This window comes from Sceloporus occidentalis, unplaced genomic scaffold, assembly GCF_023333645.1.
Source record: "Sceloporus occidentalis isolate IW3139 unplaced genomic scaffold, rSceOcc1.0.p SCAF_1, whole genome shotgun sequence".
NCBI lineage: Eukaryota > Metazoa > Chordata > Lepidosauria > Squamata > Phrynosomatidae > Sceloporus > Sceloporus occidentalis.
In genome coordinates, this window is record NW_028316981.1 from 24,788,934 (window position 1) to 24,816,408 (window position 27,475).

At 42.4% G+C, this 27,475-nt stretch overlaps 1 protein-coding gene across 3 annotated transcripts in view; it reads right to left on the reverse strand.

Moving 5' to 3' along the window:
• CAMK1 (calcium/calmodulin dependent protein kinase I) overlaps window positions 1-25,984 on the reverse strand; it is a 51,102-nt gene extending 25,118 nt beyond the window's left edge. The window contains exons 1-3 of one of the 3 annotated variants that reach the window (XM_089517722.1): window positions 25,821-25,984; window positions 10,825-10,995; window positions 2,450-2,581 (exon numbers count right to left, since the gene is read on the reverse strand). In XM_089517722.1, the coding sequence (XP_089373848.1) occupies window positions 2,450-2,581; window positions 10,825-10,910 (218 nt within the window). In that variant the 5' untranslated portion in view covers window positions 10,911-10,995; window positions 25,821-25,984. Of the gene's footprint in view, window positions 1-2,449; window positions 2,582-10,824; window positions 10,996-23,733; window positions 23,806-25,820 lie in introns of those variants that run through there. The other 2 variants (XM_089517732.1, XM_089517740.1) reach the window with 2 other exon arrangements.
• Between the last annotated feature and the right edge of the window lie 1,491 nt (window positions 25,985-27,475).

The following is a 27,475-nucleotide window of genomic DNA, read 5'->3' on the forward strand; positions in this document are numbered from 1 at the left end:
CTTGAATCTCTATATCGGGAGAAAGGCAGGATATATATAAATAAATAACGACATGGCATTACAATTGGCAATTTAATGACGAATAATTTCATTCTGTGGCTTCATTTAATAGTGGAGGAAGAATATCACATGGTTCAAGTGCTGGCTCATGCTATGCCTCATCCTGCTGCCTCGTGCTTTCTTGTGGGTGTTGAGCTAATAACAAGGATGGCATGAATATTGAGGCGATAATGAAGCTGATATAAGAGGGGTGCATTGTGAACAAAAGGCCAGCCGTTTATGGCATACAGTTTTTAATAATGTGAAGTCGAAGGTTTTCATGGCCAGCATCCATAGTTTTTTGAAGGTTTTTCAGGCTATGTGGCCATGTTCTTGAAGAGTTTCTTCCTGACGTTTTGCCAGCATCTGTGGCTGGCATCTTTGTCAGGAAGAAACTCTTAGAGAACATGGCCACATAGCCCAAAAAACCCACAAAAAAACTACAGTTTTTAATAAATTAACTTGTTAAGAAATGGGAGAATATCCTTTTGCAAATATATCTGTGATTATACTTATTTTAATCTTGGAATTATAATTCCAATTGCTGCTTTAAAAATTACTTCACAAGCTCTGTTCCTACCAACATATATTGTTCGTAATTGTCAACAAGTTAACTGTGATACATGGCGTCCAGCTCAGATCTTGCCACTCAGGATGGTGGCTTCCTTGACTGAATAGGTCAATCTGTAATACAATCTTCTCTTTTACTTCTGCCTTCTACCATCCCAAGCATTATTATCTTTTATAATGAGCCATATCTTCTTATGTTCAAAGTACAATAGTCTCAGTTTAGTCATCTTTGCTTCTAGTGAGAGTTCAGGCCTGATTTGTGTTAGGGCTCATTTTTTTGGCAATCCATGGTATCAACAGAACTCTTCTCCAGCAATAACTCAAATAACTAACAATATTCCGCTTCTTTTAACAATGTGTGTGTGTACGTGCGCACACGCCTTCAAGTTGCCTGGCCACTTATGATGGCCCTATGAATTTTATTGGCAAGATATACTCAGAGGTGGTTTTGCCAGTTCCTTTCTCTGAATTATTTTGTTATTACTGTGTGCCTTCCAGTGGTTTCGGACTTCTGGCAACCTTGTTATGGGATTTTCTTAACAAGATTTGTTCAGACATTTGCCATTGCCTTTCCTGGAGGCTGAAAGCATGTGACTTGCCCACCATAAATCGAAAATTACTTGAAGGTACACAACAACAACAAATTCTTCTGAAAGTAACAAACTAGCATCAGTGAACAAAATCTTACACATAGTATTTCACAACATAACTGAACAAAGCTTTTGCCACCATTGTGAAGTTCACAAGAGAGAGAGAAACTTCTGTTATAAAAAGTCATAACATGGAGAGGTCAAGGGTTTTTGATCTAGTGTCATTAAGTCTATTATTTTACTAAGGTTATATCCCCAGAGTCTTCTACTCATGTTTTCACTGTATCCAGACGTCTGTTTTCTCTCTTAATAAAACCAATAAAGGGAAGGCAAACACTCTCAAGTGCACCCTTATCCATTTGTTGACTTGAGGAAATTTGAGATTTAATTCCCATATGGTCCATCTATCCCACACCCTGCTGTAGTAAGTCATGTCCATGAATTCAGTTGTGAAGCACATGACTTACATTTCTCTACTACCATGTCCTCCCTCACTGCCATTCTATGCCTCTCAACTGCTTCTATATGCCTGATGCTTTAGAACAGCCTCTTCCAATCCAGAGTCCTCCAGGCTGCACCTCCCATCATCCTCAGCAACATTCCAACTGCTTGGAATGATGCGGTTGTAGGCCAACATGCCTGGAGGCTACATAAGAGCAAAAACAAAGTATTTGCTCTTATTTTTTAAAGTAATACTCTGTGTAAGTGCAACTTCACAGTTTGCACTCCTTCAGTACGGCACCATCATGACTCCAGGAACAAAACAGAGTCTGCTTCTGCTGCCTTGATGCTAAACATATCCACAAAAGAGCACCCATTTTTTGTAGAATGGGAGAATATCTCTTCCAAGTAAAAACAGTAAGAAGAGCATCTGTCACCATGTATATGCCTAACAGGCTGCCCAAGCTACATAGTATTGTTTTAAATGATGAAGAATGAAGGGATATTGCAATGATGAGCACCAGTTTGTCACTGCTCTGCATCATTTGAACATATGTGGGGGTTGCCTGCAGTATGAAGAGGGACTCTAGATTTCACCCCTGAGATCCAGCCCCCAGAGATTAAGGCTTGAAAAAGGTACTTTTAAAAAAGATTGAAATCACAGAATCCCACAGCCAGCATCCATGCTGCCCAAGGTATTTCAGGTAGTTGTCCCAACAAGGATTTTTTTCCCCAAGCTCTATCCTAGTTGCACCATTGCCTGGGTGAAGGGTTTGAGAAAGTGAGGAAGACAAGGAACAACTACCCACTTGTGCAGCACGGCAATCTCATTCTCAATGCTGCTCTCCTTCCCTTCGAGCACCTTCTTCGCAATGCACTTGATGGCCACCAGCTTCTGGGTTGACTTCTCTTCAGCCAGCACTACCTCTGAGAAAGCACCCCTGGAAAATAGAACAGATGCGGGGGCCATGTTGGCATGAAATGGCAAAGTCATCATAAGCAGCTGGGTATCTTGTTTGCAGCTGGAGATGCCAAGTGCCTCAGCAGAGAGGGCAAACAGGGCTCTCAAGTGGTTGGAGCACCATAAGGCTGAGCTTTGGGGTGCAACCAGACAGCCAGCCAGGAAATCTCAAAGGTGCAAAATCAAGCCCCTGTCATCCCCTGCCCATGCCATCCTGACAGTATCAACCCCTCCACATTTTACCCAGCTGGATCTCTCACCCAGCCACTGTCACCACAGCAACCTGCAGAATCTCTGCTATTTATAGCAGAACATGTGAGAGAGATGGCAGGAGAGAATGTGCCAGGGGGAAGGGGATGAGAAGAGGGAAATGCACCGGGCAAGGAATTAGAAGAATAATGCCAGAGAGGAAGAGGAAGAGAACAACAGACACTTCATCTCAAGAAGTGGCAGGGGAGTGGGAGGAGATGGTAATGGTATGGAGTCATGCAGATTGGATCTGCTGAAAAACAAATCTAGCAAAGCTCTCCAAAATCTGGAGAAGACAAAGAAGAAACAAAAATACACAATGAGAGGAAGCGCATAGCCTGGCTAGGGGCAAAATGGGGTCTGGGACCAAGAAGTATGTTTTCTTTCTATCTCAGTATGTAGAGTTACTGTAGTACCTTTGAGACTAACTGAAAGAAAGAAGTTGGCAGCAAGAGCCTTCTAGGCCAAAGTCTGCTTCCTCAGATGTGTGACTCTAGTCTATGAAAGCTCATGCTGCCAACTTCTTTCTTTCAGTTAGTCTCAAAGGTGCTACAAGATCTCTCTACATACTGATTCTACAGACTAACATGGCTATATCATTGAATTCTTCTCAATATCAACAGAGAGCTTCTTGCACCCACAACTGCTGTTTTCTTGCATACATAGATGTGCACATACTTTGTTTTTCTCTGTAGATCTTGACTCTGCTTTCCTAGACAGCACACAAGCTCACAAACAAAGGTAGTTACCCAGATCTCCTCCCTGCTTATCACCAGTTCTTGTGATTACTGTCCTTTGGTATCTCAACTCCATCTGGCAGTGATAACAAGGGGTTGGTTCAAGGCCAAATGAGTCCCCATTCCTCCCTTAGCTGCATCTCCGGCACAGGAAGAAGGGTTTGTTATCTGTACAGAAACAGTGCTCACGGGGATCAGGGCAGACTATGACAAATAAGGGCATCAGAACCATCTGCAACTCTCTGTAGCCCACAGAGTAGAGATGAGGAAAAGGTAGCTTTCCATATCTTGCCATACTACAATTCCTATCATACAACTGGATAGACTGAGACTAATGGGACTTTGAGTCCAACATCACCTAAAGGGCTGCAGATTCTTCACTAATGATGCAACCTGATACAAAGCAGGAAACTCTTTTGCCCCACCAGAGAATTTCCACTTGCCAGCTGCTTTTTATGGTCCAGGAAAATTCATGAATGATAAGAAAATAAATGGCTAATAATCATGAGGTCTACATGCTACCGCCAAGATCAGAAGCTGTATGTTCCTGTACACCAGCTGTCAGGGAACAACAGGATTCCAGGGAAACAGCCCTCTCCTGCCACTTGTGGGCTTTCCAGACACATTTGGCTGACCATTGTGGGAAACAGGATTCTGGAATGAACAGGCCTTACTTTCTTGTGATAAAAAAAACTATAGCACTAAGATTTTAAATTTGCTAGACTTTGAAAATCTCCCTATTTTTGAAGGGCTGAAGGAGAAGGTGCCTGCCTACAAAAGATATCCTCCCCATCATAACATCTTTACTAAGGACTGAAACAACATGCAGGCATCTGACTAACTTCTCCAATTGTTTGTTTTTCTTCTCCTGTTTGGTTTGTAACATCTTGCCTGATGAAGAAGCCCATGGAGCTTCCAAAGCTTGCAACAAGTATATTGTGCATTTTGGTTGGCCAATAAAGATATCACTGATGGATTTTTGTTTCTATTTCTTAAATGGAAAACACAGCAACTCCTGAATGTTTTATAGCACTAAGAGTGATGTCTTACACAATCTATTACTTTGTTTGTTATTAACCACTGTTGCTTTGATCCTGGTTTGTGGCAACCCAGTGGATGAGATAGCTCCAAAACTACCTATCCATCACAGCTATGCTTAGGTCTTGCCAATTCAGACCTATGACATCCCTGAGTCTATCCATTTAGTGTGTGGCCTTCCTCTCTTTCTACTACCCTCCACCTTTCCTAGTATTATTGTGTGTTTTTTTCTACTGAGTCATGCCTTCTCATGATGTGCCCAAAGTGCAACAGCCTCAACCTGGTCATCTTGGCTTCTAGGGAGAGTTCAAGCTTGATCTGAGTCAGTGGGTTTTATGGCTGAGCCAAGAATCAAACCCTAGTCTCCAGAGTCATAGCCCAACACTCAAACCACTATATCACACTGGCTTCTCACAGGAGCAGCAAGTAAAGAAAAAAATTGGTTGCGAACATATATTCAGAAATGAATTAATCTGCTCTAGGCAACATGAAGACCTCTATGTACAAAGGTAGCAATGCTGCAACAATGATATAACCTTGCAGCTTCAAGTTAATGGATTGCAGCAAAAGCAACAAAGAATTTTATGGTACCTTAATGATGGCTATAGTTATTACAGCATCTGATGAACTAGAATCTGCTTCATCTGATGTATAAGATCAAAGATTATGGGTGAGGAGGGGTTAAACTGGAGGGCCAAACAATAGCAAAATGTAAGGTGTGACAATTTTCTGCCTAAAGGCCAAATTTATACCACTGATGCCTTTTGAAAAATAGTCTTAAACTGGCCAATTTAAAATTGAAAAAAGGGAGCTCTGTGGGGAAGTACTTGGAACATGCCCAGTTCCCTGCTAGATAGCTCCTGCACATATAAGCAGTGGGAGGCTTGGAAGGAAACCAGGTGAGGAGGATCCCCTGTCCATTTTGGCAGCATGTTCTAGATCTCAATTCTTCTCCAAAATGAAAGTGGCCATTTCGTAAAAATAATGAACAGCACCAAGTGCAGTTTGCCCTTAAAAGGTAGACAAGATAAACATAGCAACCATTCAAAACAATACTAGCTGGTAACTAGGCTGAGTTGTATTACTCACAACATGTGGATCATTTAATTTTAAAGAGCTATGTCAAGAATTGTGAGACCCAGCATTGCATAGTGGTTTGAGGGCTGGATGACAACTCTGGAGACTGGAGATCGAATCCCACTCACTCATGGAACCCACTGGGTGACCTTTGGCAAGTCACATGCTCTCAGCCTCAGGAGAAGGCAATGGCAAACCTCCTCTGAACAAATCTTGCCATGAAAACCCTATGATAGGTCCACCTTAGTGTTGCCATAAGTTGGAAATGACTTGAAGGCACACAGCATCAACAAATGTTGAGAATTAAGGGCCTAAATACCCTAAAGACACCAGATCCCACCTGATTTGGAAGTTAAGCAGGGTCAGCCTTGGTTAGTACTTGGAGAGGAGACCACCAATGACTACCAGGTGCTGTAGGCTATATTTCTGAGGGAAGAACCGGCAAAACCACCTCTGGAGTATTCTTTGACAAAGAAAACCCTATGAAATGCATGGGGTCGCCATAAGTCAACAGGTGCACACACATACAGAGAGGCTTGCAAGCAAAGGAAGAGAGCAGCAAAGAAAGAGCCTTTATTTTCATCTCCAGATTTTGAACCTTTGAAGGGTTTCCGTACACGAAAATGGGGCCTCCAAGGGATGTATGGAGGCTGCCGCGTGCTGTCGCCTTCTAATCCTTTCTGTAATTAACACATTAATCCTGCCTAAGTGTCTTAAGCTGTCTCCAACCTGGCCTCTCTCCATTCTCAAAAGAAGACAGTCTGGCTCCTTTGCTGCCAGCTTGCTTGGGTGTCAAACACATTCCTTGCCTAAGGTCTGAGGAATAAGGTTTATAGCCCTAAGTCCAACCCAGCACCCTCCAGGTATATTAGACTACATCTCTGACCAATCCCCATCCAGCAGGGCTTCTAAGGAACTGTGGGAGTTGTAGCTTTTCCTGTCATTGGTTCTCCTGCTTATGAAGTCCAACATATCAACAGGGCCCCATGGTGGAGAAGGCTGCCCCATATCAAGGGCATTCTAGAAAGAAAATATAAAGAGGTGTGAAATATAAACCAGGCTTTGGCATTCCCCCAACTGTCCAGATTTGGCTGGGATTGTACCGTTTAATCCTCTGTTGTCCTATTTTTTCAGGTGATTTTAAAATGTCCCATTTTCTCTCTCTTCCTCCCACTTTCCTTCTTTGTCTTCAGCTTATTTTATCTGCTGCAAACTGAGTTCAAAGTGTAAAAAGTAGTTGGCACTCAGTAAACTCAATAAGGGAGAGAGGACACTTGTCTTTCCCAGTCAGTGCAGGCAAAAGCAAACTGCTGCAGCATTTCCAAACTCATGTGTTCTTCCTCATTAATAACATTTGCCACCTTGACTACACTCCAATGAGACTTGGCCACAGATGTCCCACATAAGAAATGTTGCAGGGTCCATTTTAGACTTTTAAGAAGGAGACAGATTTGTTTCTCCTGCATACTGGGTTCTTATTCTATTGTTGTTCACAAAGATTCCCACACAGATTAGTTCCTTTTCAGTGAACAGGGCTGGGGAAGGAGAGGCTAAAAAAGGTTGTTGGCACAGCAAGGAGACCTCACCATTTCCAGGGCTGTGCCCTCAAGATACGGTTCACAACTCCTGAGATGATAACCGACCAGGTGATATATAACCAGGATTAAAATTTCTCTCCCTCTGCCAAAAAATTGTAGGGTTCTATAGATTGTTCACATACGTCAACAGAAGCTTGATCTTCTGTCAATATTGACTTAGGTCTGTGTTAATATTTGAGGCCATGGGTTTCCAAAGCACACTCACCACCTGTTGACCCACACTGGGCACAAATTTGTGGTGAAATATATCTGGCAATTTGAGGTGACTGGGAAAGGAAATGTTAGAAACCTATATTGAACCACAGGCTCTATAGTCCCCTTGATAACTGTTACTTTGCCTCCATTTTGGACGGCTTACTATGAGGTTAAAATAGCCTGCTTAAATTTCCATATCTGAAAATGAAAAATTATCCTTTCTCAGGTATAGTAAGCAACTTCTTGCTGTTGTTGTTATGTGCCTTCAAGTCGTTTCAGTGTTATGGTGACCCTATCATGGAGTTTTCTTGGCAAGATTTGTTCAGAGGGGGTTTGCCATTACTTTCCCTTGAGGCTGAGATAATGTGATTCACCCAAGGTCAGCCAGTGTTTTTTGTGGCGGAGCTAGGAATAGAATCCTGTTCTCCAACAGCTAGCATGGCAAAGTGGTTTGAGTGTTGGGACTATGACTCTGGAGACCAGCGTTCGATTCCCAGCTTGGCCATAAAACCCACTGGGCAAGTCACATGCTCTCAGCCTCCTCGCAGGAAGGCAATAGCAAACCTACTCTAAACAAATCTTGCCAAGAAAACCCCATGACAGGGTTGCCATAAGTCAGAAATGACCTGAAGACATACAACAACAACAAACCCAAAGCAGCTTTCCTTAGATGTGTTATGCTATGATCACCATCATCCACAAATCAGCATGGGAACTAAAGTCCAACAAAGCTGGCATTCATTGGGCTGGGGAAGGCTCTTGTGCTTCTTTATTGGTCCTCTGTTGATTTAGGAAAATGAGGATCATGACAAGAGGGCACAGAAGGGCCAAACAACTTTAAGAAATGCTACAAATGCCTCCATTTCTTATTCTGCTCAACCTCCAGTTAAGCAGACTGGAAAGAGAAATCTAGATTTGGGATGGTACAATTCCACTGAGCTGAAGGATGGCGCATGAGTGGAAGCAAAATACGGCTTATCTCCTGCATGAGCCCTCTAGGACCCCTGTGTGGTCCTCTGGAACTCTTTCCCATCTAAAACTGCCACTTCTAGTTTGGGAGGAAAGGTTGTTCCAGGGCTGAAACACAGACCAGATACACTCAAGAATTGATTCTCTGTAGACTGCAATGGCTCTATCAATTTTCTCCTCTTTAAAGGTCATAAGCCTTATATTAGTTGTGAACCATAGCGCAGCCATATTGTTGGTAGATTTAGAGCCATGAAGGACTAGAAATGGCCTTGGCCAGTTCAGTATATTGATCGGTGCATCTACGCTGTGGAAATAATGTAGTTTTACACCACTTTAAGTGCTGTAGCTCCATCCCTCTGGAATCCTGGGGGTCTGTAGTTTTACAAGATCTTTAGCCTTCTCTGCCAAAGAGTGCTGAAGCCTCACAAAACTACAAATCCCAGGATTCTGTAAGAAGGAGCCAGGGCAGTTAAAGTGGTGTCAAACTGCATTGTTTCCCCATTTTTATTATTGCAGATTCACTGTTGCAGCTGTAGATGAACTAACGAACACTGGTGCAATGAATGCAACATCACTGATTGTTTAAACTAATCCTGAACAGATACTTTTGCCTATTGAAATCATGGGAACCTCTCAGCTGTACATGTTAGCATAGCCTTCAGTATCATCACTATGCAAATTTATAAATCTTTCATCCCTAAGAATGAAGAATGAGGTTGTTCTTGTTTGCTTGTTTGCTTTGGGTACAGACTACAAAGCTGTTCTGTTTTGGAGGGGAAGGAAATTCTTTGGTCAAAGAAAATTAACTTTACACACATATTCAGGATTTGACCCACACAGTTCACACTGACTTGCGTTTGGTATCTCAGTGTGGCTGATATATCAGATGTTGTTGGACTGCAACTCCAAGAATTCCTCACCCTTGGCTATGTCTAGGACTCCCGAGAGTTGTAGTCCAACAAGACCTGGAAGGTCTTCAAAATTCCAATCTGCATTAGAACTTCCTAGCTGAAAACTTTAAATACCCTTCCCACAACCCCAAATGCCATAATTCCATAGGATTGAGCATGACCGTTAAAGTGGAATCATAGTGCTATAACTGTATAATGTGAATGGGTTCCAAGGTAGTAATCCACAACAATAGACATACTCAAGGGGCCTTTTCACACTGCCAAATTATAGCACTGCATCCTGTGGAATCCCAGGGTTTGTAGCCTGGTGAGGCACTAGAGCTCTCTGGCTAACACCTCTCATTAAACTACAAATGCCAAGAATCCATAGGACACAACTATGGCAGTTAAAATGCAATCACAGCATTATGATCATCTAGCATGAAAGGGCCCCTGGACTCTCAATATAGCTCTTCAAAAACTGATTAGGTAAACAGTACCAAGAATAGTAATCTGCACTTAATAGTTCAAAGTTGCACAGAACACAGTGCTGCAAATGAATCAAGATTGTGAATGAGAAAGTAGGACTATCAAACACATCGAAATCCTAATTTCATGTAGATAAAGATCAGCCTTCCCCACATTTGGTCTCCATGGGATACATTGGGCAAGGTTGGGGATGATGGACACTGGATTCCACTAAGGCAACAGGTTTGGGGAAGGCTGCCTCAGGTGCATATCCTTAGGCAGACAAGCCCTCCAAGCATAGATCAAAGACAGATCTATCTGAATCTACCAGCAGTTTTCCAGGTGATTTGCAACAAGATCTGCAAGAGGTTTCTGACTCATTTAATAATGGAAAAATTCTCTCACTCTCTCCATTCCTCATTCTCTCTCACACAGCTTCTATATTAGATTTCTGAAGTGAAGAAAGCATTGGAAGAGAAACCAAGAGGTGGTTTTAGTGTATAGGAACAGGACGCTCATGAGCATAAAGAGGAACAAATATTTGGTCTGAGCCTCATGATCAGAGATGTCCTGTTCTTTAATTCAAGCAGCTGTATGTTTGTTCCTGTGCTATATCTGCCAAAGGGCCTGAGCAGATAGGCCAAAATAAAGCTGCTTCAGGTGACTTTGGAAGTATGCTGTTTAAATGACACATGCATCTTAAGAAGCCATAAGCTGCACCAAAGCTTCGCCCCAGTCCTTAGGACTGGGGCATGGCTTTGATGCGGCTTCCAACCTCTTAGAATGCATGCATCATTTAAACAGCATACCACCAAAGTGGCCCGAAGCAGCATTTTTTTGGCCTGTCTGTTCAGGCCCAAAGTTTTGCATGAGCCTAACTTTTGATCCCTGAAGTTTGATGGAAGAGGGAACAAACAAACAAACAGAGGAAACCAGAAGTAGGAAATGTGCCAATCATTTCTTAGAGAAGCCACCCACACCATCTTAGTAGCAGATACTCACGTGCCCAGAACCTCCCGGAATTCATAGATCTCCCGGATATCTTCAGCTCTCTTTTTCCAGCTGGGCCCATCTTCTTCCAAGGGCATGGTTCTTTCTGGGTCTAAAATCTGTGCCACTAAGTCCCCAGCTGGTCTGGAGCAGAGGGAAAGGCAGGTATGGCAAACTCAGGGCCTAGATAGGAAAAAGCAGACAAACAGTATCAGAACAAGGGAAGCTGAAGGCAAAAAGCATTGCCTAAGAGATGAGAAAAAACAGTGTGTGTGTGTGACAGAAGCAAAAGGACTGCATATTCAGGTTCAGCTCAACTCGGCTCATCACACAAATATGAAGCAAGATCTACCAGTTGCCTTCCAGTGAAAAGGGTCTGATACTGCTTATCTATTCACCTTCAATGAAATGGCCACAGCAGACCTGCCTTTGAAGAACTGGCTTAGGTTAAAAAGCAGACATATAATGGATGTCCCTTATAAGAACTCTCAAGCCAAAATGAATCTTAGGAAATAATAAAGTGTCTTTTTATATATAGAGAGAGATAAAGGAACACATTAATACTGGTTTCAAATGATAACATAGCAGGTAGAATAGAAAACAAAGACCAAACACTGAAGAGAAAGGAACTTTTACCGGTAGTTATTTTTACTGTCGGCCCTCCATATCCACAGTTTTTTTATCCACGGATTCAACCATCCACACAGCTTGAATATATTTTTCAAGTATACAAATTCCAAAAATACCAAACCTTGATTTGCCATTTTATAGAAGAACACCATTTTACTATACCATTGTATTTAATGGGACTTAAGCATCTATGGATTTTTGACATTCACAGGGGTCTTCGAACCAAGCCCCTGCGGATACCAATGGCCCACTGTACTTTTTAAAATTATTTGTTTGTCTCTATGTGATATGGTTGTTGTTTGTTGTTGTTGTTAATGTTTAAAATGTCATGTCTGTGTTTTTGCTTGAGTTAATAAAATTTTAAAAAAGAAAAAGAAGGGAAGACAGTTGTTGGGCATCTTCCTTAAGGACTCACTTGCCTCTTGTAAGCCCCTCAGAGAGGCTGCTCTGACCCAGGGGTGTCGTGGGGGGGTGGGTGGCCCGCACTGTGTGGCACCTCATAGGAGGGTGTCATCAGTGCACTGGTAGGAAGGGGTGCTTTCCAGGTTTGGTGGTTCTGTTTGCCAGGTGGGAAAGAGAGTCACCTATCTTTCCCACCTGACCAGCATCTCTGCCAGACCTGGAAAGTCTGTGAGGTGGCTGAAGCACCTCACCAATGTCTGTTAGTGGGACCAGGCTACCTTCCAGGTCTAGTGGCTATGCTGGCCTGGTGGTAAAGAGAGTCATTTTCCTCTCCTGCTCAACTAGATCCAGAAAAAGCTGTTGGGGGGGGGATTAAAAATCATCTGCTCCAGGTGTCAAATATACTAGGTCCACCATCGCTGTGAGCCACCTATCACCAGCAGACCCATTGCGGTACCAGAGCAATAGAAATCTCCCAAGCAAATGTCAGATGGCCTTTTAAGGTTGGGGGAGATCAAGGGACTGGGGTGAGCTGCCGCCTGACCTAAGGACCTCTTCTGCTTCAGTTCAGCTCTTTGCCATTTCTCTTCCTCTTTGTGCCCTTAAGCATATTGCTTAGGCTTTATCCTGTTTGGTAACATTACTGCCGTCTCCTTGGCAACAGCTGGCGCTTCTGCAAGACAGAAATACAGCTCTTTCCTCCGCCTGACCCACCATCTGCCAAGGGTCAGACAGACCTGCCCATCTATTTTCACCCTTGCCCCTTCAGGCTCCCTGCACCCCCAATACTCCGCTTCTGAGATTCAGCCACGAAAGTGAGCACAGACTTTGGTGCTTTTGACAAAGGCTATGCAGGACGGGTGCATTTCAGCTCCAGGAGCCTGACTTTTTGCACGAACTGCATTGCATTGCCAAAGGCTGAAAACTCAATGATCTTTTTTTTTTTAAATTAACATCACGAATTATACTCTTGGCATACATTTTGAGAGCAGAGTTACATAATGCTATTCCTCTCCCTCTTTTTTCACCCTCACCTCCTTTACTAAGAAAGATCCACTTTCAGCAACGACCTGCCAGGGCAACCCAAGTTCTTCTTGGCTCAGGTTCCTGCAGTACAAGCATCCATGCTCACAGGACAGGACAGGGATACCCCAGGGAGAAGAAGGGCAAAAGCCAGGTCCCAGCCAAAAAGGAATCAGGGTGTTTGTCCTCTTTAAAGTGGAGTCGGTTCTTCTCATAGCTTCCCACGGAAATTCAGAATCAATGGACACACCTCCTGGAAATGCTCTCCCATATTTTTAGCATATTAGTATATTATTTTTATTTTTTATCATTTTATAGATTTGTGTTTTGTCATTCATTTTAAATTACACAGTGGGCCCTTGGTATCTGCTGAGGTTTGGTTCCAGGACCCCCTGTGGATACCACAATCCATGGATGCTCAAGTCCCATGAATTACAATGGCATAGTAAAATGGTATCTCTTATATAAAATGGCAAAATCAAGGTTTACTTTTTGGAATGTATGTATTTTTTAATATATTCAAGCCATGGATGCTTGAATCAATGGATATGGATGGCCAACTGTATACGTTTGAAATTCTGTGCTTAAGTGGAAAGGATGTTATAAATAATGATCATCATTGTTGTTGTTGTTTAAACTCCCTCCCCATGAAAATCTAGCACATCAGAGGACAGGGTTCATACCCTTATCCTGGAGATAGCTTTCTACCCACAGGGATGGGTGGGAACAAGCAGAATGGATTCAAACGTGCCATTCTGAGCTAGTAACTGATTCAAAGGGCTGTAAGTACATGCCTTTCCTGGATGTGTAGTTTGCTGCTGTGCTGAGGTGCATTAGATACATCTAACCTGTTGGAGGCAATATCTTATTCATTATTGTTTACTTATTTATGAATGTATAACCTGCTTTTTTTCCCCAGAAAGTGGTATTCAAAGCAATGAACCACAATAAAATTCAGACAAAAGCAAATGCTGCAAGAACATTAAGGTGATGTAAAGGCACATTTAAAAACATATCAGTCAAAGAGAAACAACAGACCTCTTTAAATATAATTTCAGTTCAGATGCCAAAAGCCACCCTCAGTTAAAAGATCTGTTTCATGATGGTAGAATGAAACAGAAAAGAGGCCAGTCTAACCTCAGTTAACAGGGAGTTCCAGGGCCTGAGAGCAGCCACCAAGAAAGCCTTCTCTACCACCCAATAAATGTACTAACACTCATTGGCCAGAACAGAAACACCTAACAATAAAAACTGGGAAGATGAAACTGCAATTCTGGTTGTGAAAAACAAGTTTTTCTTTTAACGTGAATGACTTGAGAGACCAGGGCCATGAAACCCACTGGGTGACGTTAGGCACATGTCACATGCTCTCAGCCTCAAGGGGAGGCAATGGGAATTCTCCTCTGAACAAATTTTGTTAAGAAAACCCCATGATGAGGTCGCCATAAGTCACAAATGACTTGAAAGCACACAACAACAACAACAAAGTGTGGGGCAGGGTACTGTACTGTATTTAAATGACAGACTACTACTCTTCGGACCTTCACCTCCGTTTTGGCCAGAAAAAAGGGCTGTTTGGGGAGTGTGGAAAACTGTTTGGGGAGTGTGGAAGGGTGCAAAAATAGCCGGGGGGGGGGGGGGACAGTGTATGGCCCTAGGCCCCCACTTCTTCCACCCAAGTCTATACTCTGCAATTTTATGAGCCAACCATCTGTGTGGGTTTGCATATGTGTGCATGTCGAGTAAAAGAAGGAAATAATTTTCTATTTTACACACAGTCAGGATCATAACTTGGTAGACAGGTTCACAGCCATCTTTTATAAACCTAAACGTTCAATTTAAAACCAGCATCCATTTAGATCCAGGATCCTCAAACTTTGGTCTTCCAAATGTTTTTCATTTCAGCTACCTGAAATCTTGACCGTCAGCCAACCTGGCTGGGGCTTCTGCGTACTGAAGTACAAAATCAATAAAGACCAAGTTTTGGGAGCCATTGATTTAGATGTATTAAAACAAGGCTTTGAAGTAGACATTCTACTTCAGCAGAAAAATAAATGACACTGTGAAATAGGTGACAAGAGGAGGCTAGTGTGGATCTATCCAGCTTTGACACCTAGTTGCTAAATGCCACCCTGGTACCCATGCCACATGTAACAGCTAAACAGCTTTTGAGATCACAGAAGAGCAGTTCCAGCCTGATGTTCAAGAGTCAATGTTATATGACGGCAGATTCTTGCGGCAGAACTGTCCAAATGCGAAATTTACATCCCTGGCCCGCACCCAATTTTTCAATGGGATCCACTTTTGACTTGACCAGCTTACTGTTTTCACCCATGTTGCACAGCTAAAGCCTGAGGTCTCTTCATCTCTACCAATGGGTCTTGTTTAATGCAAAGCAACTAATGTTCGGTGCCAATCTACGTAAGCAGAGAAATGGCAATGTGGGAAAAATAAGGATACGTAAATTTTTATGTGCCTGTATTTCTCCCTCCCCTCCCCATTGAAGACCACCTCATCCCTTTATAGCTTTCCCAGGGGAAGAAAGAAAAGGAGCAAATACAGGTAAGGGGCAGGGTGTGCGTGCATTCCTTCAAGGGTCCTGTCGACTTATGATGACCCCATGAATTTCACAGGGTTTTGGGCAAGTAATACTCAGAGGTAGTTTTGCCAGTTCCTTCCTTTGGGATCTCGATTCCCTGTTTTATTTTCTCTCTTCATAGCATATTAGAGTTGGAAAAGATCCCAAGGGCCATCCAGTCCAAAACCCTCTGTGACCGATTCCCATACAGCCTCTGTTTTTTAAAAATTTATTTTATTAAAAAGGAAAAAAGTAATTTATAATTTACAGATTAATTATATATATCCCAGTATATCTTTTCAAATATTAGAATAAAAAGGAAAAAAGTGGAAAAGAGGAAAAGAGGAAGAAAAGAGGAAGAAGAAAGAGGAGAAGAAAGAAAATTAAAAGTGAAAAGAAAAAGAAAGAGGAAGAGAAAAAAACAAACACAGAAAGGAAAAAAGAAGGAAAAAGAAGCATAAAAAAACTTCCTTAATCCAATAGAGTCCTAGAATAACTTCATGCTTAGTAAATAATGTCACAGTTAATCAAATATTTAAATTAAAATAGTCATAGATCTTCACTTAAGTCCACCATTAATACACCATTAATCATGAAAAATTTTGATAAATCCATCCTATAAATTACTAACATATTTATTTTATACATTCTTATTCAGTCAATCTTTAAAACCCCAACTCATCATTTCCCCATATTCTTTGCTAATATAATTAATCATCTGTTCCCAACTTATCTGTTTTATTATCTTTCATAAGACATGTCAATTTATCTAAATTAGCTAATAATTTTTATATCCAATCTTGCAGTGTTGACGAAGAGGAATTTTTCCACATTTTGGCCTGGCAGCTATTATCATATAAAATAAGTCTTTCCTTTGATTTATTTATACCATCTTCTATCATGGTTAATAAGTACAATTCCGGGAGCCTTTTTAATTTTAGATTCAATATTTTTTCACTCTCCACATGTATTGATCTCCAAATTTTTGTAGCTTTATTACAAGACCACCATTGATGGTAAAGAGTTCCTATTTCATTTTGACATTTCCAACAAAGTGGATTTACCTTTTTATACATTTTAGATAATTTTGCTGGTGATAAGTACCATCTGTAGTGCATTTTAAACTACCAGCAATATTAAAACATAAAACATATACAGAATGTGCCTCCCTTATCCAAAATTCTTGGGACCAGAAATGTTTTGGATTTTGGAATATTTGCATATGCATAATGAGGTATCTGGGAGATGAGACCCGTTTAAACATGAGATTCATTTATGTTTTGTATATACCTTACATACATAGCCTTCAGATATTTTTGTACATAATAGTTTTAATAATTGTGTGCATGAAACAAAGTTTGTGTACAGAACACTGAATCATCAGAAAGCAAAGGTGGCACTGTCTCAGTCACATATGTGGACAATTTTGGATGATTTTGGAGTATTTTGGAATTCCGGATAAGGAATACTCAACAGAGACTTAATGACAGTGATAAAAAGCAGCTAGAGCAGCGCAATTAAAACAGTAGCACCTTCTTAAAAGCCCTTCCTGTCAAAACATTCCATTCTAAAAGCCTGTTAGAATAAAAAAAAGTTCAGGATCCAGGGGGTCTCATATAACCTGCATCCTGAATTATGCCTTAAAACAGACTGGCAGTCAGTGCAGCTGGGGTACCAGGATCCCTGTACCCAACCTCAGTTAATAACCTAACCTGACTGCAACCTTTTGTACCAGCTGAAGTTTCCAAAGCTTCTTCAAAGGTAGCCCTGTGTAGAACATGTTACATTAATCCAAACTGGAGGTAATGAAGGCATGTGTCACCGTGGCTAGATCAGGTATCTTCAGGAAAAGGTACAGCGGGCACACTAGCTTTGAAACTAGCACACTAGAATGAAACAGCACTCCTAAACAGCACTGAAATCTGGCTCTGGAGGCTGAGTTGAGTACATGCAAACTGTGAACCTTCAACAAGTGTAACCCCCTCCAGCACAGGTTGAATCCCTGATCTGCCTTGAGTTCCCTCCTTATCTGTTCCAATGACCTGCTCCTGTTTCTGACCTATCTTGGCTTCCCTATAACAGTGAGTAGCTGAGTTAGAAGTGTAATCAGAGTCCCTATCACTGTTCACAGCAAGAGAGAAAGGGGCGAACAGCCTTTTGTCTATGTGGAATGGGAGAAAGCATCACCCATGCTTAGGGGAATAAGCAGAAGATGGTGTCTTGGGATCTTGCAGGGGAGCAGATAAACTCCTCTAGGGGCCATAACCCAAACCTACACACTGAATTCACTTGGGCATGCTTGATTCATTTTCCTCCTCAGTCAAGATATAGGTATACCTCAGTTAACAAAGCCTCTGACAAAGAAGATCCTTTTAACAAAGTCTTTTTACCTCCATCCAGCTCCAACTTTTTCTCTAGCTAGAAGACTTTTAGCAGAATGAGGTGAAGTAGGGCTGCAGAAACGAAGACCTTTGATGTCAAGTCACAGCACCATGTCTGCAGTAACACTACAATAAAGCTTGAGCTGGGAAAGGATTCTAGTCTAGCTGACCCCACTGTAGCCACCTGTCCCTACCTAAAACAGGCAAAGTGAACAGCAGCTGCCTCCAGATTCCCTTACTATGTACGGATTAACAGCAAAACAGACAGAGAAAGGGGGACACAGCAGATAAACCTATCTCACCAGCTACTTCCCAGAATGTTAAAATAAGCATAGATACATATATTCAAGCACTACAATGTCACCTGACCTATTTGTTTCATTTCAGACATGCATCTTGTTAGTTTTAGAGAAAAACAATTGCTGAAACATGTTGGAATTACTTCCTTTTTGTGATGTAGGAACCTACTCCTATTCTTTCAATATTATTTCTGCTCTGATACCATATATTTCTGTTAAAGAATGAATGTCCAGGAACACATGTCCTGTATTTCACTAATTGAGGCATACTTTAAAAAAGGAACAACAGCCTCCTTGGGTGCCTCATGCAGACATTTCTGCAAGGAGAAATTTTCCCTGGCAGTAAAGATACTGGGGATCTGATCCAAACATAGTCATATTCATCTGAAATCAAGAGGACTTAAGATGGCTTGAAACTGTGGATCCAATCCAATAGCAATGAATTAATAACTAATCATTTGGTGTCTTTTGATGGCAACAAAGATCTGCTGACTCAGTCTGTTTCCTTATTCTTGTTTACATTTTGTAAAAAATATATTTTATAATATAATACAAAATTACAAAAAATAAGTGTAAAGAAATATAAAACAAAAGCATGGTGCAAATAGAAAACAAAAACATGGTGCAATATTGGGATATCTTTAGTTAGGTGTCTTTGCAGTCTAAGGCTGCATCTGTACTGCCGAATTAATGCAGTGTGAACTGCTTTAATTGCCGTGACTCAGTGCTATAGAACCTTGGGATTGTAGTTTGTTGTGACATCAGAGCTCTCTAAAAAAGAAGGCTAAATATTTCACAAAACTACAAATCCCAGGATTCCACAGCATTGAGCCAGGGCAGTTAAAATGGTGTCAAACTGCATTATTTCAGCAATGTAGATTAGCCCTAAGGCATACGTGGATCCAAGATGACTGTTCATTGTACAGTACATGTTGGTAACAGCTACAACATTTCTCCTTAGCGTTCACCAATGCCTGTCAAGTGTCTTCAACACCCCTTAATGAGAATCTAGCTTGCCATCTGTTTCTGTGTGTTCTGAGACAATGTCCCACCAAAACTGGGGACAATTTCCTCATTCTGCCTAATGGCAAGACACCCTGGTTATGGTTGCAAGGGAACAACTCATAAAAATTTATTTTCTCCGTCAATATTATGAATGGCAACAACAATTCACCATCTACTTCAGGGAGGCTGCAGCCAATAGCCAGAAAAACAGATATTTTTATCAAAGATTTGAAGGATGGAATTACAAGGGTTTTTAACATGGTTTTACAGTCCATGCTTCTCTTTTGCTAAAATCATCACCCTTTTACAGTGGTGAGCTGAAAGCAGAGTGGGAAAATATGGAACATTTTGGAATTTGTAAAAGTTACTTTTTAGACTCCCATAATTCCTCCAGCAGTGGGCATATTGGTTAGGGGTACTGTAGAAATAATAGTCCAGAAAGTATTCCCCTTCCTGAACTTTCAGTCTAAGATGTAACTAGTACAGAACACTTGATTTATGGTGAATTAGCACCCAACTGTTTTACAGCAGTAGCAAGAAAATGACTCCCTGCTTCCCCTAACATACATACCACTGAAAATAAGAAAGTTTTCGTTGTGCTGGTATTCCTTTCCTTTCCTTATGCTGGTATTCCTTCACTTCTGGTACGCAAAATTAATTCTTTAACTCAGAATTATGCACATGTGCCTTGTACTAGGCTCCAGTTATTAGATCTCAGAGTTCAGATGTATAAAAGCAAGTAATGTAGGTTGTCCAAGTCCACCCCTGCTCTACTACATCTTATCAGAGTCCCAGTACAGTATTGTCACAACTCACAATACCAGAGGTCAACAAACTATCCATGTGACCTGCAGTGTTGAGACCTTATACAGTGTTACAACAAAAGAGATAAAGACCACTTAGCATACACAGGAGTGACAAGCACTGAAAGAGACAGCGCCAGATGGATGCTGGTATAGAAACAGAAGCACAAAAATAAATACCAGCAGAAGTATATGAACAGACAGAGCACCCCATTCCTACAACCACCATATCCACACACCTCTGAATCAGGCACAGGGATGATTTCACAACAAACACACCACAGAGTTAGTCAGTGATGACATAACCTTCTTAGCAATAAAGTGATGAGTAGTAGTAGTAGTTGTTGTTGTTGTTGTTAACTGCTCCTGAGTGGATCTCAACACATGGGACCCTGTAAATAAGACCTCTCCAAGATCCCAGTCCTCCACTGCTCTGCTCAGGTCCTGCAGGCTCAGCCCATGGCCTCTCTGACTGAGTCCAATCATCTGGCATGTGGTCTCCTTCTCCTAACCTTTACGTCTCCTAGCATTATTGTCTTTTCTAATGATTCATGGCTACTCATGATGTGGCCAAAGTCCGACAGCTTCAATTTGGTCATCTTGGCTTCCAGGCAGAGTTCGGCTTGATCTGCTCTAGAATCCATTTGTTTGTCATCTTGGATGTTCATGGTATCCTCAACACTCTTCTCCAGGACCAAATCTCAAATGAGTTTATCTTTTTCTGTTGGCTTCCTTCACTGTACGGCTCTCACATGCCTACACAGTGATGGGGAATACAATGGCTTGGACAATCCTCCCTTTCACGTTAAGAACTATATCTTTACACTTTAGGATCTTGTCCATTTCTTTCATAACTGCTCTTCCCATTCCTAGTCTTCTTCTAATTTCCTGACTGCACTCTCTATTCTGGTCTATGTCCCAAGGTATGGGAATCAACTGTTTTGATGTTCTTGTTATCTAGATAAATTTTTGTAGATCTTCCATGGTCATTATTTTTGTTGACTTAATGTTCAACATTAAGCCTGCCTTGATGCTTTCCTCCTTGACCTTCTTCAGTAGATGTTCCAGGTCTTTGTTGGATTCTGCTAGTGGTATTGTGTCATCTGCGTATCTTAGGTTGTTAATATTCCTTCTGATCTTCACTCCTCCTTCCTCTGAGTCCAAGCCTGTACTGCGTACAATATTTTCTGCATAGAGGTTGAATAACTAGGATGATGCTATGCAGCCCTGACTGACCCTTTTGCTAATTGGGAACCATTCTGTTTCTCCCCATTGATATTTCTCGTCATATTCATACCAGCTCCTTATATTCATATCAGCTGACTACAGGACAATGCAGTGGGAAAGTTATCTTATCATTTTTCTGAATGGAATTGAGTCATTTTAATCTATCTAGGTTTTCCCTCCTTTTTTAACCCACAGTATATTGCTAGATCTTTTGGACTGCAGTGTCTATAATCACTCATAACTGGCTATGATAGCTAAAGTTGATCGTAAGTCAAAAACATCTGGAGGACGAGAGCTGCCCACCCTTGTGTAAGATAGAGGCTGTAGTAAAACAGGAAAGGCTTCAACCTCCAACCTATTGACTTCCTCCTCCCCCTGAAGAAAGAGATAAATGCCATGGGTATAAGGAATGCCCTGACATAACGACACAAGCACAATCCTGTAAGTGCACAGGGCAATCACATTAGTAGTAATAATGATACTGAGCAAGAGAATCCCATTTTCAGCCACCACCCAAATTGTGAGACTTGAGTGTTGAGAAAATGAGATTGTGCAGCAAAAGAAGCAATACTTTGAATGAAAGACATCTGAATCAAGAATAGCAAAAACAGAATAATCCTATTATTTGTTTATCCTGAGTGTGAACAGGGCTGCAACCCAAGTAGGGTTCCCCCCATGGCTCTTTCCGTTGTTGAGTAGTGATTTGAGCACAGCCTAAATATCTTAAAGGCACCAGATCCTGTCTGATCTTGGAAGCCAAGCAGGATCAACTCCAGTTAGTGGATGGGAGACTGCTAAAGAATACCAGGTGCTGTAGGCTATATTTCAGAGGAAGGATCTGGCAAAACCACCTCTAGTACTTTTTGCCTAAGAAAAGCCTATGTAACTAATGGGGTCACCAGAAGTCAACAGGCAATTTGAAGCCACATACACACACACAGTGGTTTGAGCATTGGACTATGACTCTGGAGACCAGGGTTCAATTCCCCACTCATCCATGAAACCCACTGGATGACTTTTGGCAAGTCACATGCTCTCAGCCTCCGAGGAAGACAAAGGCAAACCCTCTGAACAAATCTTGCCAAGAAAATCCCATGATAGGTTCAGTTTAGGGTCAATATAAGTCGGAAGGCACTTGAAGGCCCCCAACAGCAACAAAGCGTCTACTTGCTCTCCAATTCTTCCCTTCAAAGCAGGTGTCTCTTTCTTCCCTTTTAATTTTCCATAGTAGTTATGAGAAATTTGGATGTTAAAAAGCGATAGAGAGGGAGAGCAAGTTTGCTAATTTGCAGTGTTAAAAGGTCATTTTGAAAGATCCTGAACACATAATCAAATGATTGCAATCACATAATGCGGAGATAAGCAGCTCTGGAAGGTAAACTGTGATGCATTTCAACAGGTAGGCTTAACAGACAATCAAATGTGTGTATAGAAAAATATGCCACGTACACCGTCACAGAAAGGTAACAGCAGGTCTGCAAAGAGACAAATCCATATGAACACAAGAATTACATAACTCACATTTAGATGCACATCAGTGTAATGGCAATCACAGTCTCATCTCCCCACTTCTCTCATATACATGCTCATAGTCGCATAGCCAGACAAAACTGCATTCGCAAAGGAGATGATCACACCTGCAAGTCAGTGAAGTCTGAGCCCATCTCCATACTCAGACATGTCTCATCTTTTTACATAAAAAAGCCCATGGTGCAGACATCTGCACAGAGACAGGCATATCAGTACAGAGAGGTTTTTTAGCGCATAACTCTCCCTCCACAGGTTCTGTATCTACAGAGATCATAGATGGGCATCCTATGGGGCAGTTATGGACTTTGGCACACTGGGCAACAGTATGCCATCGAAAAGTGCCCAGCGTCATCACACATGGTGCAGAATCCTGTCCAGCCAAAGCTGCCGTTTTCAAAGACATAGGCCTGTTACAGACAGCCAAAATAAAGCTGCTTCGAGTCACAGTGGAGGTATGGTGTTTCATTGATGCATGCGTCCTAAGAGTCCAGAAGCCTCACCAAAGCCACGCTCCAGTCTTTAGGGCTGGAGCGTGGCTTTGGTGCAACTTCTGGACTCTTAGGACGCATGCATCATTGAAACACCATACCTCCACTGTGACTCGAAGCAGCTTTATTTTGGCTGTCTGTAACAGGCCATAGTTGTGTTAGTCTGTCTCAGCACAAAAGGCTGGACATAAAAGTTCATGCTCAAATAAATCAATATTAAAGATTGGATGGCGCCAGCATGGCGTAGTGGCTTGAGTGTTGGATTACGACTCTGGAGACCAGAGTTCGATTCCTCACTTGGCCATGAAACCCAATGGGTGACCTTGAGCAAGTCACACTCTCTCAGCCTCAGAAGAAGGTAATGGCAAAGCACCTCTGAACAAACCTTGCCAAGAAAGCCCCATGATAGGTTTGCCTTAGGTTGGAAACGATTTGAAAGCACAAAAGAAACACACACATTAAAGATGGGTCTCTAAACACCTCAAACCCCATTCCTTTTCAGGCATAGCTCCAGCTGCTCAGACACAACATACACACATATCCACATATGCCTACCTTCCACACTTCCACAGGCACACAGATCTCTTCACACAGGCAAGAGAAAAAGGGATGGTGTGCACACACTGCTATCGGCTCAAGGAGAGGATTGTGCAATGCACATATGCCCCCTCTTCCCGCACCATCCATTCATTGCCTGTTGACAGAGAATTAAATTCTGCTGTATTCAGCGGAGTGTACTCTTGGGTAAAAAGCTGCAGAAGGCAGCAGTGGAGAAAGTGGCATTGTGTTCAGAGTGACTGGACACCCTCTTTTCCCAGGACATGTCCTCCATTTCATCCTTCCATCCAGGAGGAATTCCAAGATTTTGAGCCTGGCTAAGAAGCATGGATTGATATTTATATGACTGTTTCCAGCTTTTAATTCATAAGGTCCTATATATTCCTTGGATATCCTACATTTTGCGGTACATCATCCTCCTTTGCAATTATGACATCTGATCACCCTGAATGTGTCACTAGTATTCTGGAAGGGGGGGAAATCTTATATGCCACTATGTCAAAACACATGTACAGGGCGCTTCCAAAAAACGGCGCAAAAGTAAAGCTGTTCTTATTTGGTATTACGAATTCTTTTTTGAATAGATTAAAAAACACACACAAAGTTACAATCAAAATGGCATCAATCTACCTATGATCAAAATGGCATCAAATCTGTTGCTGTTCTTGTGTGCCTCCAAGTCATTTTGGACTTGTGGCAACCCTAAGCGAGAACCTATCATGGGGTTTTTCTTGGCAAGATTTGTTCAGAGGAGGTTTGCCATTGAATATCGAATTAAAACTATTTAAAGCATAACCATTTTAAAGCGCAAAGGGACAAGGGGAAGGGAGTGCTAAAGAGTGGCACTGAAGAAAAGACAACCCCCACCTCGATAGAGGTGGTGTCCAGACTCCCCATTGCAGAGGGATGACCACGACCCAGTGCAAATCCGCAACAAAAGCCAGTGCGGACAGTCTGGTTCAGCACCAGTGGGCACAGAGGGCACCTAACCCCTCCAGAGGCAATGCCATGGGTGGATCAGACACACAGACAGATTGTGGCAGGTAATCTCATGCCCATCCATCACCCCCTTTGTGTGCAACACTGCAGGAAAAAGCCACAACCTCAAGACACACACAGACAAGGGTGACCAGGAGTCCTCCTTTTCCAGGGCATCTCCTCCATTTCAGTCTTCTGTCCAGGAGGAATCCCCAAAGATCCTCCATTTGGAGCATCACCAAGAAGTATATATTAAGTGCTCCAAGCTTTTATTTGGGTGTGTCCTCCATCTTTCCTGGAATGTCCTACATTTTGCGGCACCTTATCCTCCTTTGTGGTTATCGGGATACATATGATGACAAGAGACACATAGAGGGAAAGTGGCAATGCTGCCTTCCCGCAGGGTGACCAGAGGTGTCTCCTCACCACAAAATGGAGGGCCTTCCAGAAAAATGGAGGACATGGTCAAACAAAAGCTCAAAACATTCATATAAATAGAAATCCAAGTCCTCTTGAGTCCTGCTCAAAATGGAGGACATTCAAGAAAAATGGAGGACATGGTCAAATAAAGACTCCAAACATTCACATAAATAAAAATCCATGCCTCCCGAGTCCTGCTCAAAATGGAGGACATTTAAAGATAAAATGGAGGACATGGCCAAATAAAAGCTTAAAACACTCACATGAATCGTAATCCATGCCTCTGAGTCCTGCTCAAAATGGAGGATATTCAAGAGGAAAAAATGGAGGACATGGCTAAAGAAAAGCTAACACATACACCCACACACCACTCTGTAAAGATTCTCCTATCAATAGAAACCCATGCTTCTTAGCCTTCCTCAAAATGGAGGACAACAGAGAGAAATGGAGGACGTTGGCAACAAAAAATGAGGACCTTACAAAAAATGGAAGACGCAAAAAAAGCTAGAAATACTCCCTATCAATATAAACCCATGCTTTTTAGTCCTGCTCAAAACGGAGGAAGCCTTTTGGAACTGATCCTGGACAGAAGTCTGAAATGTAGGACGCCTCCTGGAAAAAGGAGGACGAGCTGTGGTCACCCTGCCACCCCACCTCTCCATCTCCCAGCTTTTCCCTTTACTTACATGGGGAGGAAAGAGATGGAGAGAGAAAGAGAGCGAGAAAAGCACAGGGCTGGTGGGCTCTGCACTCCTTTTCCTCCTCCCTCCGCAGCAGCAGCGCTCTTCTCCTGCGCTGACCCCCAACAGAAGCAGCAACAGCAGAGTCTCCGTTCTCCTGCTCTCTGATGGGATCGCCTTCCAACGCTCCCCGCCCACAGTGCAACGTCACAATGAGGGGGGCGGAGTTTGGAACCTTCAAGGGGCCAATTAGGGACTGCCGGGCGAGGAGGTGGGATTACACTATAATTAACCTGGGGCTGCAGAGGCCCATTCATAAATATTATGCACCCGCTTCTTCCTGCGTGTGCCTTTGGTCTTCCTATGCACACTGTAGAAATAATCCAGTTTGAGACCGCTTTAACTGCTTTGGCTCAGTGCTTTTAGGGGATCCTGGGATTTGTAGTTTGTTGTAGTTCTCTCTGACAGAGAAGGCTAAATGTCTCACAAAACTACACTTCCCAGAATCCCCTAGCATTGAGCCAGAGCAGTTAAAGCAGTCTCAAACTGGATTATTTCTGCAGTGTGTGTGTGGATGCAGCCTACAACTTTGGTGACCGGGGTTCGAATCCCAGCTCAGCCATGGAAACCCACTGGGTGACCTTGGGGGAAAGGTCACACTCTCTCAGCCTCAAAGGAAGGCCACGGCAAAACAGACAAACAAAACCTCCCCTCTGAAGAAACCCCAGCATCCACAGCAACACAGCCAATTGTCAGGGATTCTGGATGTTGGTGTCCCAAATATCTGGACACAGCTGCTCCTTTCTCCAGCTGCTGGGCCTGATCCCAAAGGATAGTTGTTACTGTGCTGTTCAGCTGGATATCCATTTGTTGTTGTTGTACAGTCGGCCCTCCTTATCCACGGATTTCTTTTATCCCCAGATTCAAGCATCCACGCCACGGCTAGAAAATATTCAAAAGAAGCCTATGTTCCAAACAGCAAACCTTGATTTTCCATTTTATATAAGGGACACCATTGTATTTAATGGGACTTGAGCATCCATGGATTTTGTTATCCACAGTCCTGGAACCAAACGTCAGCGTCCCACTGTATCTGCCTCCAAATGAACCTTGACTCATGGCGAACCTGTGGATGAGACACCTCCAAGGATCCCTATCTTCCACTTCTCTACTTAGTTCCTGCAAGTCCATGCCCAGGTCCCCGCTGACTATCTGTCATATACAGTATGATAAGCAAGGTAGAGGGCAGAAGAGGTCTTCCCCTAAGTACCTTTCCTAGCATTAGTGTTTTTTCTAGCAATCCGTGCCTTCTTATGTGGCCAAAATATGATAGTCTCAACTTGATCATCTTTGCTTCCAAGGAGAGCCCTGGTCTGATCTGTTCAAGAACCCATTTGTTTGTCTTCTTGGCTGTCCATGGTATCCTAAGTACTCTTCTCCAGCACCACATTTCAAATGAGTTGATTTTCTTTCTGTCTGCTTCCTTCACTGTCCAGCTCTCGCATCTGTACGTGGTAATTGGGAATACAATGGCCTGAACGATTATTCTGACTTTAGTGCTCAGTTGTATGTCTTTGTTCTTCAGTATCTTTTCCAGTTCTTTCATAGCTGCCCTTCCCATTCTGAGTCTTCTTCTTATTTCTTGACTGCAGTCTCCATTC